Source organism: Neofelis nebulosa, chromosome 4 (assembly GCF_028018385.1).
Source record: "Neofelis nebulosa isolate mNeoNeb1 chromosome 4, mNeoNeb1.pri, whole genome shotgun sequence".
NCBI classification, from domain to species: Eukaryota; Metazoa; Chordata; class Mammalia; order Carnivora; family Felidae; genus Neofelis; species Neofelis nebulosa.
Window position 1 is genome coordinate 156,806,237 of NC_080785.1, and position 16,310 is coordinate 156,822,546.

General features: G+C 56.0%; 1 protein-coding gene across 3 annotated transcripts; it reads right to left on the bottom strand.

The window, feature by feature from the left end:
- Positions 1-2,126: 2,126 nt before the first annotated feature.
- Positions 2,127-15,709, bottom strand: SLC5A5 (solute carrier family 5 member 5). 3 transcript variants are annotated; one of them, XM_058727487.1, is made up of 15 exons: positions 14,936-15,709; positions 14,075-14,140; positions 13,635-13,686; positions 13,369-13,436; positions 12,685-12,800; positions 12,129-12,269; positions 11,918-12,047; positions 10,945-11,033; positions 10,262-10,374; positions 10,097-10,167; positions 9,578-9,664; positions 9,308-9,501; positions 5,128-5,252; positions 4,325-4,440; positions 2,127-3,205 (listed from the first exon to the last, which is right to left on the bottom strand). In XM_058727487.1, exons 1-15 carry the CDS (start codon positions 15,290-15,292, stop codon positions 3,041-3,043), a joined length of 1,890 nt encoding a protein of 629 aa, XP_058583470.1. In that variant the 5' UTR covers positions 15,293-15,709; the 3' UTR covers positions 2,127-3,040. The 3 variants fall into 3 exon arrangements, with proteins under 3 accessions (XP_058583470.1, XP_058583469.1, XP_058583471.1); XM_058727486.1 differs by having other exon boundaries at positions 12,685-12,839; XM_058727488.1 differs by lacking the exon at positions 14,075-14,140 and having other exon boundaries at positions 12,685-12,839.
- Between the last annotated feature and the right edge of the window lie 601 nt (positions 15,710-16,310).

The following is a 16,310-nucleotide window of genomic DNA, read 5'->3' on the forward strand; positions in this document are numbered from 1 at the left end:
TAAAAAATGGGCAAAAGGTTTGAATAGCCGCTTCGCCAAAAACACATGGATAAGCAACAAGCACATAAAAAGATGCCCAACAGAGGCGCCTGGGTGGCGCAGTCGGTTAAGTGTCCGACTTCAGCCAGGTCACGATCTCGCGGTCCGTGAGTTCGAGCCCCGCGTCAGGCTCTGGGCTGATGGCTCGGAGCCTGGAGCCTGTTTCCGATTCTGTGTCTCCCTCTCTCTCTGCTCCTCCCCGTTCATGCTCTGTCTCTCTCTGTCCCAAAAATAAATAAAAAACGTTGGAAAAAAAAAAAAAGATGCCCAACACCATTAGTCATTAGAGAAATCTAAATCAAGACCGTGGTTGTAGACCACCCGCGAGAATGACCAAAATTAGAAGGATGAACCATACTAAGTGCTGGTGAAGGCGTGGAACAATTGGAACTCTTTCCACGTTGCTGGCAGTTCGGCAGTTTCTTTCACACACGCTCACCGTAGACTCTGGCCATTTCACTCCCGGGTATTTAACCAAGAGCGATGAAAGCAGGGTCCACACGAAGGCATGTATGTGAATGTTCACAGCAACTTTATTTGTCACAGCCCCCAGATGGAAACAACCCAAGTGTTCCTTAACCGCATGTGAAACGGAAAGGGAAACTGCGTTTAAAACAGTTGGGAGGCCAGAAGAGGGCGCTCTGACGCCTTACCAACTCATTGTCAATGGCGGCCCTTCAAGGGGAAGAAGCCACCTTGCATTTTCCAGCAGGAAGGAGCTTACTCTACTACCCCTGCAGGAGGAACCGCCAGTGAGAAACAGACCATCACCACCCTGAACCCTCACTTTTCCCCAACCCCTCCCCACTTCTTTCTTTTTCTCTACAAAGTAATGTTCCGCTCCTTTGTCTTCTAGACTCGTCCACAGTCTTGCCACAGCTTGCGAGTCCCGAATTGCAATTCCTCTGCCGTTCCCAAATAAGCCCATTTTGCTGGTAAAATAACGGACTGCTTCGTTTTCAAGGCTGACACGGTGAATGGATGAACGAGCTGGGGCTTGAGCTTCAGCAAAATGAGAAGGAACGAACTCCTGATACATCCAGCCTGGCTGGATCTCGAAAACCTCAGACCAGCTTGTTCTGCCTTAGCCCCTCCTGCCTCTTTCACCCCCACGTTGGGCTGTGCTCTGAGCAAACACCCCCAACCGGTGGAAAGGCCGCTTCCCGTGCTGCTCAGTCATTGGTTTGAAATTGGTAATGGTCCCTTTTAAGTCCAAATCCAAAGGTCTCCGGAAAACAGCCTGTACAGAGGGCCAGGTCTCTGAGGGGTGGAGAGAGACCAGATCTGGAAGCATGTGTTAATTTCCTGTGGCTGTCATAGCTTAAAATAATAGACATTTATTCTCTCACGGTTCTGGGGGCCAGAAGTCCAAAATCAAGATGTTGGCAGCCTGTGCTCCTTCTGAAGACTCTAGGAGAGAATCCCTCTCTTACCTTTTCCCTGGCTTCCGGTGGTTCCAGCAATCCTTGGTGTCCCTTGCCTGGTAGATGTGTCCATTTCTGTGTCCATCTCTGCCTCGGTGTCCATGTGGCTTTCTCCCTATGTGCCTCTTCTCTTCTTATAAGGACGCAGACATTGGACTGAAGGCCCACCCTAATCCAGTACGACCTTATCTCAATCTAACTAGGTACACTTGCCAAGACTCTATTTTCAAATAAGCTCACGTTCTGAGGTTCTGGGTCTTCAATTTTGGGGACACCCTATGGAAATGAGCCAGGGATGCTCCCTTGGGGACCAAAGGAGCCGCAGCAGTTGTGTGGGCAGAGGTGAGTGCAGCCAGCTTTCAAGAGGCCACAGCAACCCCAAGGCGCAGGTGCAAGGACAGTGTGGAGACTGGCAGGGTCCAGGCACAAAGAGCGGTGAGGAAGGGGTGCTTTAAGAGCAAGTCAGAAGGGGAGAGAAGCTAGGGGTCAGGAAGGGCAGCACAACGCACCCCGATGTGGCAATTATTACCTTGCTCTGTTGCTTTAAATACTCGGGTTTATTCATTCACAGGCTTGGGTCAAGAGACCCTGAGACTCACACTCAGATCTGACGGAGGACAGCGGAGGCAACAGCCAGCATGATTTTTCAGAGAGCACAGAACATCAAGCGTCAAAGTCCGTTTATTTGATGTGCATGGAGTAAGTCTCTAACCAAAGTCAAGAGCATCCCCAGCACGTGGGTTTGCCCAACCTAAGTGACCCTGTTCACCGGTGACAAGTTGGCAATGGAGCGTCAGCTTCACGCAGCTCCCAGGCCTGTCCCTGCCCAGACCCAACTCGCTGTGTGACCTCAGGAAACCCCACTAAGCCTTAGTGTATTCCTCTGGGAAGGGGGCTCATGGTTCTTAGTAGATGCGATGGATAGTGTCCAAGCGCAAAGAAGAAGATTGAAAACGCTATTTCTCTTTTATCCTCACTTCTTGCTCCCAAGGTCAAGGGCCATATGATGTCTGACCCTTCAAAGGGAGGAAAACAGAGAGGTGAAGGAGGAAGAGCTGGTGCCCAACTCTCAATGAATCTCTAGTTTGCTCTGTGACCTTGGTCAAGTTGTCGTCCCTTTCCAGACCTCAGTTTCCCCATCTGTGAAATGGGGTGCAGGGGGTTGTGCCTGAGGACCTTCAAAATCCTTGCTAAGGTTCAGACATGTTCCAGAGGAGCCCCGGAGACTTTCTCAGACCCTCATCTTGGGCCTGGAGTTTTCCCATGTTGTCCAGAGGGGACTCCAACATCTTTCCATTGAACGTGGAGAAAAATCTGGCTTCGTTTTGGGGGAGCAGGCAAGGGTGCAGCACCTAAGACTAGGGACTGGCTGGAAGAAGGGGGCTGGATGAAATGACCTCCTAAAGGCAGGGCTTCACCTCTTTCCGTAGGGCGGGACATTCAGTCCCAAACTCATTTGCATAGGACACAGTCCAGCCAATCGGAGCCCGAGGCTATGCTCCTGTGGCCTGGGAGTGGCCCACCCTGAGGTTCCATCCCAGGAACCTGCGGGGTTCAGTGGTCAGTCGCCTGCTGGCTCAGAGGTGGGTCTCCCGAAGGTCCTGGCCATGGTCATGTCCACTGCTGGGGGTCTGGGAGCCGGCTCCCTCCACCTCCTTCTGCCCCAGGAAGAGCAGATGGTCCTCATCACTGGGCAAGAAGTCAGGAGGCCTCTTGGCTCCAGGGGGCAGCTCCTCAGCACCCTGGAGGGGAGAGAGAAGAAATCCCATTCAGAGACCCCATTCTGCTGGGTCAGCTCATCCCACAGATGGGATCACTGAGAGCCTAGAAGGAGACCTGGGGAGGGTCGCACAATTGTCCCCTTGGTCAGTGCATCAGCCAGTCCTGTCCCTTCTGCCTCCAAAGTCCCCATCCACTTCTCTCCCCCAATGCCCAGGCGACCTATAGTCCAGGCCGTTAAAGCTTGCATGGATCCATACCTCCCTCTCTCTCTGACTTTCTGCCTGCTCTCCTTTCAAGAAAATAAATATTTCCCTTCAGCAGCTGGAAGGAGCTTTCAAAACACTCCAGCCAAATCCCTTCCCTCTCCATACCTCCCCCTTTCAAGCTTCTGGCCTCAGCCTTTGCACCTGCTGTGCTCTCCATCAACAATGCCCTCCCCCCAGATCTTCTGCAGGCTGGCTCCTCCTCCCTGTGGGCTCTAGCTCTTACCTCTTCCAAGAAGCCACCCTCATCACAGGACCCTGTTTTATTGTCCTCGTGACCTGCTGAGATCCTACTCATTTCTCAGTTCAGCTTTCCCCTGCTCCTCCTAGACAGTGGACTCGAACCCCAGCCCAGAATAGGCCTGGGGACACAGCAAGTGTGTAAGAAATGAGAAAATGAAACAGGGATTCCAAAGCAGGGGCGGGTCTGGATCAGGGACAGCATGTTCCAAATTCAGGGCATTCACATAGTAACCACATGGCTTTGGCTGAAGTTGGTCTACTCCCTGTTGTGTTTCTTAGGTAAGATTTTCTCTAAGTTGACTCACTTCTGAATTAAGTAATTTTATTTACAGGAGGGACTTTGCATCAACACCCTAAAGGCAAACCAGTTTCACCTGCCATAGATTGAAACTAATTGTAAAAATGATACAAGGAAATGAACAGTATGAAATTCTGCTCAGTCTTTGCTAAGGGAATAATAAAAAGTGTTGAAGACACATCACCTCTCAGTGGAGGCTTTCCACTGGAGGTAACAAGAGGTTGAGAAAGATAGTGACTCACCATGTCCCTCCCCTGAATTATGGCCATGCCCAGAGCACCCGAAGTCATTTCACTGCCCTTCCCCCTGCTCTGGTAGCCAGCCCTGTGACTGACCTTCCCCAAGCTGTCATCCAAGGTAGCCGCTTCTTCCTTGGGGGCCACCGATGCTGTCTGTCGTGCAAGGTCCCACCACAGCAGCCCAGGACCCAAGGCACTGCGCTTGGTGGGGCCTGAGGGAAATGGGGGTATTTAGTGACAGGGAGGGGGAAGGGAGACACTGATGGGTCCCAATCTCGGGCTCAGTAATGACCCACTGGGTGCCCTGGCAAGCCTCTGCCCTTCTCTGGGCTTCAGTTTTCTCATCTGCACAGTGAGGGGATGTAATACATCAGTGGGTGGCTGGGCTATTTCCCCAGCATCTAGAGTGACGCCTGGCACAGAAAAGGGCTCAGTAAAGCCCAGATGAGTGTCACGTCTGAGACACAGGAAGCAAGAACAGGTACTGTGATCATATTGATTTCTCTGGATCTCTCTCCACTTCTCGGTGGCATTCAGAATTCCAGGAGGGACACGGAGTCGCCAAGGCCCTGACGAGAAGAGATTTCAGCACAATGGACAGCGTCTCAAGCTCCACCCCACGACCTCTAGCAAAGACTTCGTTTTGGAGGCAGAGGAGGGACTAGAGTCAGGCAGAAGGGGGGAGGGGGTGCCTCAGTTTCTGCCTTTGCAACATGGGACAAGCCCTGCGAAGTGCGGGGTTGTCCCGAAGACGACACAGCATAAAGGCTGCAGATGCATCCAGCACGCGGTGGCCATTTGGCTGACAGGAATGTCCTTCCTCTTCTCCCTGCCCGGTGGGTCCTGGAGGCAGACGGATGCGCAAGGTGATCTCGGAGAAGGGCATACACCTTGCTTACCTGTCAAGCAGCTGACGAGGGCTCCAAACAGCACAGTGCTCAGCGTTCCCAGGGCACCATAATAAAGATAGGAAATGGCGTAGAAGCTGTCAGCTAAGGCGGGTCGACCGGGGTCCATTTCAGGGCTGGGGGTGTGAGAGGCAGGCATGAGTCCAAATGCCACTCCCAATCTGTTCTAGCCCAGTCTTCCATTACTGCCCACTCAGATGTGTGCAGTGGTCACTTCTCTTTCCCTCCTGCTAACGCACTGCCTGCCACCCACAGGTGTTCTCTACACACAGCCAGAGGGAGCGTTACTAAAAGGTAACTCAGATCACCTCCCGCCACTGCTCCCCACCCTCTGTGGCTCCCTAGGACCCTCAGAATCTACCCAAATTAAACTCTTAGAAGAAAACATAGGTGTGTGCCTCTTTGTGACCCTGGATCAGGTCATCGTTTCTTAGCTCTGACACCCAAAGCACAAGCAACCCAGGAAAACGTAGATAAACGACTTCATCGAACCCCGAAACTTTTGTCCATCAAGAGGATGGAAAGACAGCCCACAGAGTGGAAGAAAATATTTGCAAATCATACATCTCATAAGGATCTAGTGTCCGGACTACGTACAGATTTAAAGAATATACAAATTACCACTCGACCATAAAAAAGAAATGACCCACTTAAAAAACAGGCAAAGGGTTTGAATAGGCATTTCTCAAAACAAGGTGTAAAAATGGCTAATAAGCGCATGAAAATATGGTCTATCATTAGTCATTAGGGAAATGCAAATCAAAATTACAATGATTAGGGGGTGGAGAGATGAGCGAAACAGGTGGAGGGGAGAGGGAGGTACAGGCTTCCAGTATATTAAAAACCACTGAGATGTACGCTTTTTGTTTTGTTTTGGTTTGGCTTTCGTTTTTGCTTTAGGAGGAGAGAGAGAGACAGAGAAAGCACATGAGTAGGGGAGAGGGGCACAGGGAGAAAGAGCAGAGAGAGAGAGAGAGAAAATCTCAAGCAGGCTCCACATCACGGGGTTCGATCCCATGACCCCGGGACCTGCAGCACCCAGGTGCCCCAAGTTGTACACTTTAAAAGGGTGAATTTTATGGCATTTGAATTATATGTCGATGTTTATACAACCCTATTTTAGTGAGTAATATTAGGAAAATAACTATTATGTTTTAGGTAAAAGAAAGTTTTGATTTATAATCTAAACTTCTATAGTTTATGTTTTTAATTTACTTTTTAGAGATTTTATTTTATTATTTAAAACAACGTTTTTAAAGCGTATTTATTTATTGTTTGAGAGAGAGAGAGAGAGAGAGAGAGAGAGAGAGAGAGAGAGAGACAGCACCAGGTGTGGAGGGGCAGAGAGAGAAGAGAGAAAATCCCAAGCAGGCTCTGTGCAGTCAGCACAGAGCCCAAAGTGGGGCTCAGTCTCATGAACCATGAGATCGTGACCTGAGCTGAGATCAAGAGTCGGACGCTTCGGGGCGCCTGGGTGGCTCGGTCGGTTAAGCGTCCGACTTCGGCTCAGGTCACGATCTCACGGTCTGGGAGTTCGAGCCCCGCGTCGGGCTCTGTGCTGACAGCTCAGAGGCTGGAGCCTGCTTCCGATTCTGTGTCTCCCTCTGACCCTCCCCCATTCATGCTCTGTCTCAAAAATAAATAAACGTTAAAAAAAAAAATTAAAAAAAAAAAAAAGAGTCGGACGCTTAACCAACTGAGCCACCCAGGCACCCCCAGATTTTATTTTTAAGTAATCTCTATGCCCAACATGGGGCTTGAACTCATGATCCCAAGGTCAAGAGTTGCTCACATCACCAATGTGGCGATGGGCGAGCCAGCCAGACACGCCCCTAAACTTCGGCAGTTTAAAAATATTCATTGGGGGGGTGCCTGGCTGGCTCAGCCAGTAAAACATGTGACTCTTGATCTCAAGGTTGTGAGTGCGAGCCCCATGTTGGGTGTAGAGATGACTTACAAATAAAATCTTAAAAAAAAAAAAACCTGTTAAAAAAATAAAAGTCGGGGCGCCTGGGTGGCGCAGTCGGTTAAGCGTCCGACTTCAGCCAGGTCACGATCTCGCGGTCCGTGAGTTCGAGCCCCGCGTCGGGCTCTGGGCTGATGGCTCGGAGCCTGGAGCCTGTTTCCGGTTCTGTGTCTCCCTCTCTCTCTGACCCTCCCCCATTCATGCTCTGTCTCTCTCTGTCCCAAAAAAATAAATTAAAAAAAAAAAATAAAATAAAAGTCATCGTTAAATGATACTGCATATCTGCTCTTCTCTGTTCTTTATGAAAGATGAAATAAAGGTTAAAAGACTGACCAAAAAAACCCTACAATGAGATGTCATTTCACACTCACCAGGATGGCTAGAATTTAATTAATTTATTATCTTTTATTTTATTTTATTCTATTTTTTATTTTAAAAAATTTTTTTAACGTTTTTATTTATTTTTGAAACAGAGAGAGATAGAGCATGAACGGGGGAGAGTCAGAGAGAGAGGGAGACACAGAATCTGAAACAGGCTCCAGGCTCTGAGCTGTCAGCACAGAGCCCGACGCGGGGCTCGAACCCACGAACTGCGAGATCGTGACCTGAGTTGAAGTCTGACGCTTAGCCGACTGAGCCACCCAGGCGCCCCTATTTATTATTTTTTTTTAATGTTTATTTATTTTTGAGTGAAAGAGAGCGTGAGTGGGGGAGGCACGGGGGCGGGGACAGAGGATCCGAGGCTGGCTCTACACTGACAGCGGAGAGCCCGATGCGGGGCTCGAACTCACCAACCGTGAGATCACGCCCCGAGCTGAAGGCGGGTGCCCAACTGACTGAGCCACCCAATCACCCCAGGATTTTAAAGAATGGAAAACAACACGTCTTCTCCAGGATGCAGAGGAATTGGAACCCTCATGCAGCCGCTGTGGGAAACAGTCTGGTGGTTCCTTGAAAAGTCAAACGTAGAATTACTATGTGGGGTTGGGTGAGGGCACCTGGCCGGCTCAGCCAGAAGAGCCTGCAACTCTTGATCTCAGGGTGGTGAGTTCGAGCCCCACCTTGGGCATAGAGATTACTTAAATAAACACTTAAAAAGTAAAACAAAAACAAAAACAAAAGAATTACTATATGATCCAGCAGTTTCACTACTAGGTATAAACCAAGAGAAATGAAAACACATGTCCACACCAAGACTTGCACACAAACGTTCACAGCAGCACTGTTCGCAGTAGCCAAAAAGTGTGAACAACCCAGATGTCCAAGGGATAGGTGGTTAAACAAAATGTGGTCCGTCCGTACAGGGAATATTATTCAGCCCTAAAAAGGAATCAAGCCCTGATATGTGCTACAATGTGGACAAACCTTGAAAACATAAAAACAAACAAAAACAAAAAAACAACACCTTGAAAACACCGTGCTGAGTCAAAGTAGCCGGACGAAACAGGCCCTATGTTGGATAATTCCATGTACGAGAAATATCCAAAAAAGGCAGGTCCGTAGCAAAAAGGAGCAGATTAGGGGTGGCCAGGGGCTGGAGGGAGGGAGAAATGGGGAGTGACTGCTAATGGGTACGGGGCTTCCGTTTGAGGTGATGAAGATGTTCTTGACTTAATAGTGACGGTCGTATAACCTTGTGAATATACTAAAAACCACTTTTAAGTGGTTGATTTTAATTACACCTCAATAATATTTATGATAATAAAGAATCAGACCAAATTCTTCTGGCTGGACCTCATCTCCTAACCTTTCTCCTCCCACTAAATACCCCCCAACCTCACCAAACCTCACCATAGTTGGAAGGCACTACACTGAGGTGGCCTCAGGGCCTTTGCACTTTCCCTCTCTCCACTGGGAATGTCCTTCCCTCACCTCTTCCCAAGAAGATTCCTTCTTTTTTTTTTTTTTTTTATGTTTATTTATTTTTGAGAGAGAGAGAGTGTGAACAGGGGAGGAGCAGAGAGATAGGGAGACACAGAATCCGAAAGCAGGCTCCAGGCTCTGAGCTGTCAGCACAGAGCCCGAAGAGGGGCTGGAACCCACCAACTGTGAGATCATCACCTGAGCCGGAGTCAGACGCTCAAACGCCCCGAGCCACCCAGGCGCCCCAACACATTCCTCCTTCTCATTCGGTAACTCATTAAGAGCCCCGCCCCCAGGCACACCCTCTCAGGCCACGCCCACCCTCCAGACCAACCCGCTCACCTGGGGCTCTTGCTGGAGGTGTTGGTGGCCCGGAGCAGGCCCTGGAGGCCGGAGGTGTTGGCTGAGGGCACCGCACAGCCGGCGGCCGATGACGGCAGGACTCCCAAGGACTGAGCGCCGGGCGGGTACAGAGTGGCGCCCACCGCCACCCACAGCGAGAGCGCCAAGCCGGCGGCCAGCCCGGAGAGGACACCCTTGGGGACAGAGCCTACGTCAGGGGAGAGAAGCCTCTCCCCCTCCCAACCCTGTGCCCCGCCCGCCCCCACTCACCGGAGTGTTGCAGGCAGGGAGAAACATTCCCAGGATGAAGGCTCCAAGGAGGGGGCCGCTGATGACTCCCATTACGGTGAAGGAGCCCTGGGACAGTGGGTGGGGGCGGGGGAGCTGAGGGCAGCGCCACCCCACCTCTCCTGGCGTCAGTCACCCCGCTGGGAAAGCCAGACCTGAGGAATCCCACTGCGGGGCCTCGGGAGACCCCTCCCGGCTTCAGTTTCCCCAAAGGGGAGGGGACTCCCCGTTCCTGCCTCTGTCCCCTGCGTGGGAGGCAAAGACGGCTGATTCTCTGTCCTGACAAATTCCGGTCCCGCCTCCAAGCCACCGGCCGCCCACCTCCCACCTCAAGGTGCCACCAGCCAGGTGGCTGGCGGCAGAATGCATCAGGCCGGTGGCATCAGACAGAACCCAGTTCCGCCACAAAAAAAAGCTAGGGCCCTCTGCGGACTTCAGTTCAATGCGGGTGATGCCCCCCTCCTTGTGGGGATGGGGCTGGGCCCGGGAGGGGGGGCTCACCTGGAGGACGCCTCCCCCCAGCAGTGAGGACAGAGCCGCCACGGTGAGACAGGCCGAGCCGTAGATGAGTGCTGTAGCAGATGGGGATGTCACCCTCAGCAGGGAGATGCCCCCCTGCCCCGCCCCTGAGTCTCCCCCCTGCACACCCCCCACCCCGGAACTCACAGAGCCCCTTGGAGATCATTACGAGTCTCCGGGTTGTGATGCTCGGCAGCCGAGGCTTGATGAGGTCCTCTACGGTGACTGCGGCCATGGCATTGATGCTGGTGGATGCGGTGCTGGGGGCGGGGAGGGTGGCCATCAGGTCCCATCGAGGGACTGGCCACACACCCCCTGGGGGAGGCCCCGGCTGCTCAGGCCATCTGACTTCCCAGGACCCCACCCAGCCCAAGGACAGAGGCCTGGGTGACAGAATACCCCAAGAGCGGGGGAGGTGTCTACGGCCCCACCATCCCTGCCCCCAGACCTGAGACACCCCCAAGGGCGCAAGGATACCCTTGACCAAAGACACGAAGGACACGAGTTATCGTTACAGAGCCATCAATATTGGGGCACAGAGAACGGGTGCGTGGAGCAGGGGTGTGACAGAAGTCATGCAATATTTGAAAACACCAGAGGGCAGGAGCAGGGGACCACTTGGTCACAGCCGTGCCCTGGGATTTAGAACAGCAGTAGCATCAACATGTGTTTGGGGGAAGAAGGAAGGAAAGAAGGAAGGGAGAGGGGAGTCAGGTGGGGCCCTGAGCTGCCCACTGGGGACCAAGCAGGAGCTGTAAATGAAGGACACGCCCAGAACATTCTATCCCACAGGGGCTCAAATGTGGCCGGGGTTGCTCAGGACTGCTCACCTGAGGGTACCACTGTAGGCACAGGCCAGGAAGAGCCCGGGGACTCCTGGCAGGTCCTTGAAGATGTCCAGCACCAGCAGGGGCATGTACTGGGGGGAGGCAGGGGTCGACCTCCAGGACAGCAGCCCCCCAAGGACAGGGGATTCTGTCTGTCTTCACACTGCATGTCCCCGGGGCCTAGTGCAGCCCAGGCTCACAGCGGGCACTTGGTGTGTGTTTGTTGATTGACTGCATACACCCGAGGATAGTCACTGAGCCCCACCGCGCACAGAGCCCTGGGATCCCAGTGAGGCAGAGTCCCGTGTCATCTCCATTTTATTGACAAGGACAGTAAAGCTGACAGGTGCAGTCCTTGCCTGCGGTTGCACAGTCAGGCACAGTCCAGGATCTGACCCCAGGGGAGGACAGCAGGTGGGCTAGCCTTCCACCTTCTGCTAATTCTGAACGGACTCTGAACCAGGCATGGGTCCTGGCCCTGGTGCTGCCCCTGACGTGCCTGTGGACCTCGGGCAGTTGCTGCCCGCCTACTCCAGCCTCAGTTTCCCCATCTATAAAGTGGGGGCCGTGACAGCCTTGGCCTCATCGCATGTTGAAGGATTTTATGGGAGACCAACTGCTTGTGAAGGGAACAGCATGAGGCACAGAGTAGGTGCTTGGGACACGAGAGCTGGCGATCATTATTAATCTCAACACCGTCATTTCGTGCTGGACCACGGTCCTATCCCCTTGACATCCCTCAGGGAGTCTGACTCTAAATCTGAATGTGCCCCTCCCCTACTCACACCCTCCCCCCCGCCCCCTCCCCCCCAAACGCCACACTGCCTCATCTTCCCCACTCCTTCCAGATCCTCTTTCCTGCCCCTGGGCTTCTGTGCAGCCTCTTCTCTCTTCTACCCTCACCCCCCAGAGTGTAGAAATTCAGAGTGGGGGTGGGGAGGGTAGGAGTGGCCTAGGAGCCCGGGCCCCGACTTACCTGGTCTGGGGCAGAGATCCGCCCTGCAAGGAGAGGGTCGCAGTCTATATAGATCGTGAACATGATCACGCCACAGCCAGCAGCACTGAACACGATCAGGATCAGGCCCAGCTGGTTGATGAGCAGGGCCCTGTGGGGAGGGGCAGCCTCAGGCAGAGGAGGTGGGCAGCACGGCGCTGACGCCCCCACTCGGCCCCTCCGAAACACTCACAGCTTGGCCTGCTTCTCTGTGCGACAGGCCACATAGCGCTGCACCTGTGCTTGGTTGACGCCATACATCGAGAGCCACACCAGTGTGCCACCCACCACAAAAGTCCAGAATGTGTAGCGGCTCCGTGGGTCCGGGTTAAAGCTGGAGAAGGGCGGGGCAGGACAGCCATAAGGGAATGCCGTACTGACTTCACCCTCTCAAGGGCCCCAGATCGACACTCCGGACCTTATGGGCCTTAAGGGGATTTGCGGGATGGGTTTTGAAGCGTGAGTAGGAGTTTGCCAGATTGAAAATGTATTCGTTGGTTTATTAAGTCGACCACGTACGCATTCAAAAACCATTCTTCCTGTGCCCAGCTGGGACCTCTGAGAGCCTTGAGTCTCCAGTCTGGGCTGGGGGACGTGGTGGGACAGATGGAGGGATGGGGGCTGGGGGAGTATAGAGAGGGGGAAACAAAGGTTTTGCCTGTGGGGAGTCTGGGGAGGGGAGCAGGAGGCATTGGTTGGCGTCCCCCAGGGCACAGGGACGTCACCTCCACTGCTGACGTTTTACTCACTCCATCAGGTTGATCCGGGAGTGGTTCTGGGCGATGTCAAGCACGTGCCTGGGCCCACCCACCAGCAAGGTGCCGCGGGCCAGGACAACCCAGAAGCCAGCGAGCATCACCACGACCTGAAACACATCGGTCCAGACCACAGCCTTCATGCCGCCCTGCAAGATGTGACCGAGAGGGAGACAGGGGGTCAGACAGGCATCTGCCTGAAGCCAAACCCAGTTTGGCCACCAGCAGGGGCTGGGACCGATGCCCCCTCTCTGCCTGTTTCCTCATCTGTTAAATGGTGGTGTTAGGAGGATTTAATTAGTTAACCTGAGGAAAATATTTGGAATAACACCTGGCGCACACAAGCGTTCCGTGCGTGAACGAGTGATGGCTGCCATTATTATTATGACAACTCCTAGCTGATGCGACCCCAAGAGATGGGAGAGGGACCCAGGGGATCCTGTTGTAGCCCCTGGATCCAGCCCGTCCCGAAGCTGGCCTATCCCTGAACTCTCCGCAATAAGCCTTTCAAATTACTTTTCACTATTAAGATGAGGAAACTGAGGCCCAGCTGGGATGCAGGCTTCCTTGGCAGGAAGGAAAAGGAGGGAGGGGACGATGGCCTCGGGGTGTCCCCCACCCAGCGGGCATGGAGCCCCTACGCGGGGTGGGGATGGCGGCGGGGAGGGGGGCACTCACCACAGTCGTGTAGAAGGTACAGATGGCTCCAGTGGACAGGAGCGATGCCCAGATGTCCAACCCAGTCACTGTGCAAGGAACGCCCCCCCCCCCACATTAGGCCTCCGGGCAGGGGGGCGGACTTGGCCCCAGGGCCTAGGCCCCTCCTCTCTCCAGGATTCTTTCCTTCCGAGTCTCTCCTGGGCTGCTCCTCCCCTCTCCTTTGGTCTAGTCTTGAAGCCCTTGCGCCCTCCCCGTCACCCTCCCCTAACCTCCGAGAATCAAACCTTGATTCAGGATGAGCGCGGGGGCGTAGATCACGATGCCAGTGTACATCATCTGCAAGTAGAGAGCGGGGCCGGGTGAGGCCGGCGGAGAGGAGGGGGAAGGAGCAGGAGAGGAGGAGAGCGGTGCTGGAACCGGCGGCGTCGGGACAGCAGGGGATCAGCAGGTGGGGAGGGGGAGGAGTGCGGGCGGGGGGGCGGGGCCGGGTGGGGGCGGGGCCGGGCGTGAAGGGGCGGGGCCCTTTGCGGGAGTTAGCGGCCGGGCCCGGGCGGGGCCTTCCAGGATCAGGGTGGGACCCGCGCGACCCGGTAGTGATGGATGGGGGGGTGGGGTGGGGGGTGGGGCGGGGGGGCGTGCTGTGGGCGGGGCCGACGAAGACCGGGACCCCCCAGCGGGACCTGAGCGGGACCCCGCGGGCGAGGGCAGGACCGAGGCCACTCACTGTGGCCACCAGGTACTGCAGGGTCCCGCAGAGCCGCACAGCGCGGCTGAAGCGCAGCTCCAGATACTGCAAGGAGGAGCCGAGGCTCGTGGTCACCTGGGCAGGTCCTACCCAGGAGATCGAGGCCTCCGGGGTGCTTCGCCCGCCCTCCCGGCTTCTGCCCTCCCTCCGGAGGCCTTTCTGCTCTCCGCTCGGGCCGCCGCCAAGCGCACACATTCCGACCGGCCTGCAGGCACCTGTGCGCAAGGCGTGTGCCCGGGAAGCCCGATCCGTCCTCAGTGCTCACGTCCCTCCGCCCCCCCACTGGCGGCTCACTGGCCCCCGGGGCGGCGCCGCTCTGAACAAACACGCGAACTGCACAGCGCCTGTGGCCACCTCCCGTCGGTCGCCCACTGTGGACCGGTCACGATGTTAATCCCTTTACCTGCTGCCCGGGAGGGAGGTCCCCTAGTCAGCCCAGTCTGACACTTGGGAAACCCGGGCCGAGGGAGGAGGCAAGTCGGGTTTCGAACCCTGGGCCCGCTGTCCGGCGACGGCTCGGGCGTGCGCACGCCCAGGCATGTGGGGGGCAGGTATGAGCCTTCCCACACTCCGTGCACATCTGGCTCCGCCTTTCGCGGGCTTCCACCGAGGAGAACCGGGACGGCGGCTCCTCTTCCTCCTTCCTGACCCTCCCCCCACTGCCTGGGGCGACTTCCCAGAACCCTCTCGTAGGGCTGCCTGCCCCCTTCCTCTCCCCATTAAAGCACCCGAGAGCCCGCCTGCGGCCCCCTGGGCAGCGCTTCAAAGTCCCAGGGCCTCCCCGCCGCATCCCTGCGTTCTCAGCCGGGCGGGTCCTGCCTCCGGGCCTCCGCCCGGTACCTGGTAGGTGCTGGTGAGGCCCAGGCGGTAGAAGACCGGCAGGAAGAGCACCGCGGTGAGCAGGGAGTTGAGCAACTGGCCCAGGCACATCCAGATGAACTTGAGGCCGTAGCGGTAGGCCTCGGCCGGCACGCCCAGCACCTGCACCGCCGACATGAAGCTGGCGGCCAGCGAGAGGCCGACGGGCAGGGCCGCCAGGCGCCGGCCGCCGGTGAAGAAGTCCTCGGCGCTGCGCTGCCCGCCCCGCGCCAGCCCGACCCACAGCCCGATGCCTGTGGACACTAGCAGCATGAGGGCGAAGACCCCGTAGTCCCAGGGTCCAAACGCGGCCCGCGCCTCGCCCTGGACGGCGGCCATGACGCGCAGGTGCGGGGGGCCAAGCGCGTCCTCGGCCCTTCTAGCCACCCCGCGTGCCCCGGGGAAGGGAAACCGGCAGCGGCCGAGGAGGCAGGGCCGCGTGGAGGCGGGATGATGCTCGGCCCCCGCAGCGAGGCCGCACGCCTGTCTCGGTCGCTCCCTGGAGGGAGGCAGCGACGGGGACTCGGGCAGGGGCTCCCTGGGCAAGGAATCTGTGGATCCTCGCGGCGGTCGCCTGCCTCCCCGTCCCTCCTCGGCGTCTACGCGTCTGCCGTCTGTCTGTCCGTCCACCTCGCCTCCCCCTCTCGGCCCGGGGCTGCCCAGTGCAGCGGCGTGTCCCCCGCCCGGCCGTCGGTCCCTCTCCCTGGGGGCTGGGCTCAGCGCTGACCACCGGTGGCCTCCGTGGGGCTTAAAGGGGCAGCTCGCGGCGACCGGCTGCGAATTTATTGGCCTCCCCGGGTGCGCGAAACTCCGCCCCTGGACTCGGGGGCGGGCAGGACCCGCACCCTTTCCGCGCAGGACTGGGTCAGACAGGCCCATGACCGGCCACGTGGGTGGCTGCTGGGGGAGGCTCCCAAACGCCCCTCTTACTTTGTGTGACGGTTTCCTCTCACCACGAGCTGTTAATGTCTCGCGTCGACAGGTGGAGAAACTGAGGCTCCGAGATGGCATATGTCACTCACCTGAGGCCGGCCACACAGCTGGGAGCAGTGGCCTCCGCATTCAGATCGATCGCCGCTGTGCTTTCTGTGCCTTAGGCTGAGGGGAGCTCACTCTCCCACGGGACAGGGGTTCACTTTCTGGGTTGTCCTGCCGCTTGAACCCCTCCCCCAACTGGCATCTGGACCCACTCCCTTTCTCCGGAGCCCAGTGGGAGGGCATCACCAAGCCTCAACCTCGGGCTAAGCTGAGTGGGAAACATTGGGGTTCAGGTCTTAAATGCACACGCTTGAGGGAATCTTTGTCATTGGGCCTCAGTTTCGCCATCTGTAAATGGGCATATAACAGCCCCTGCCTC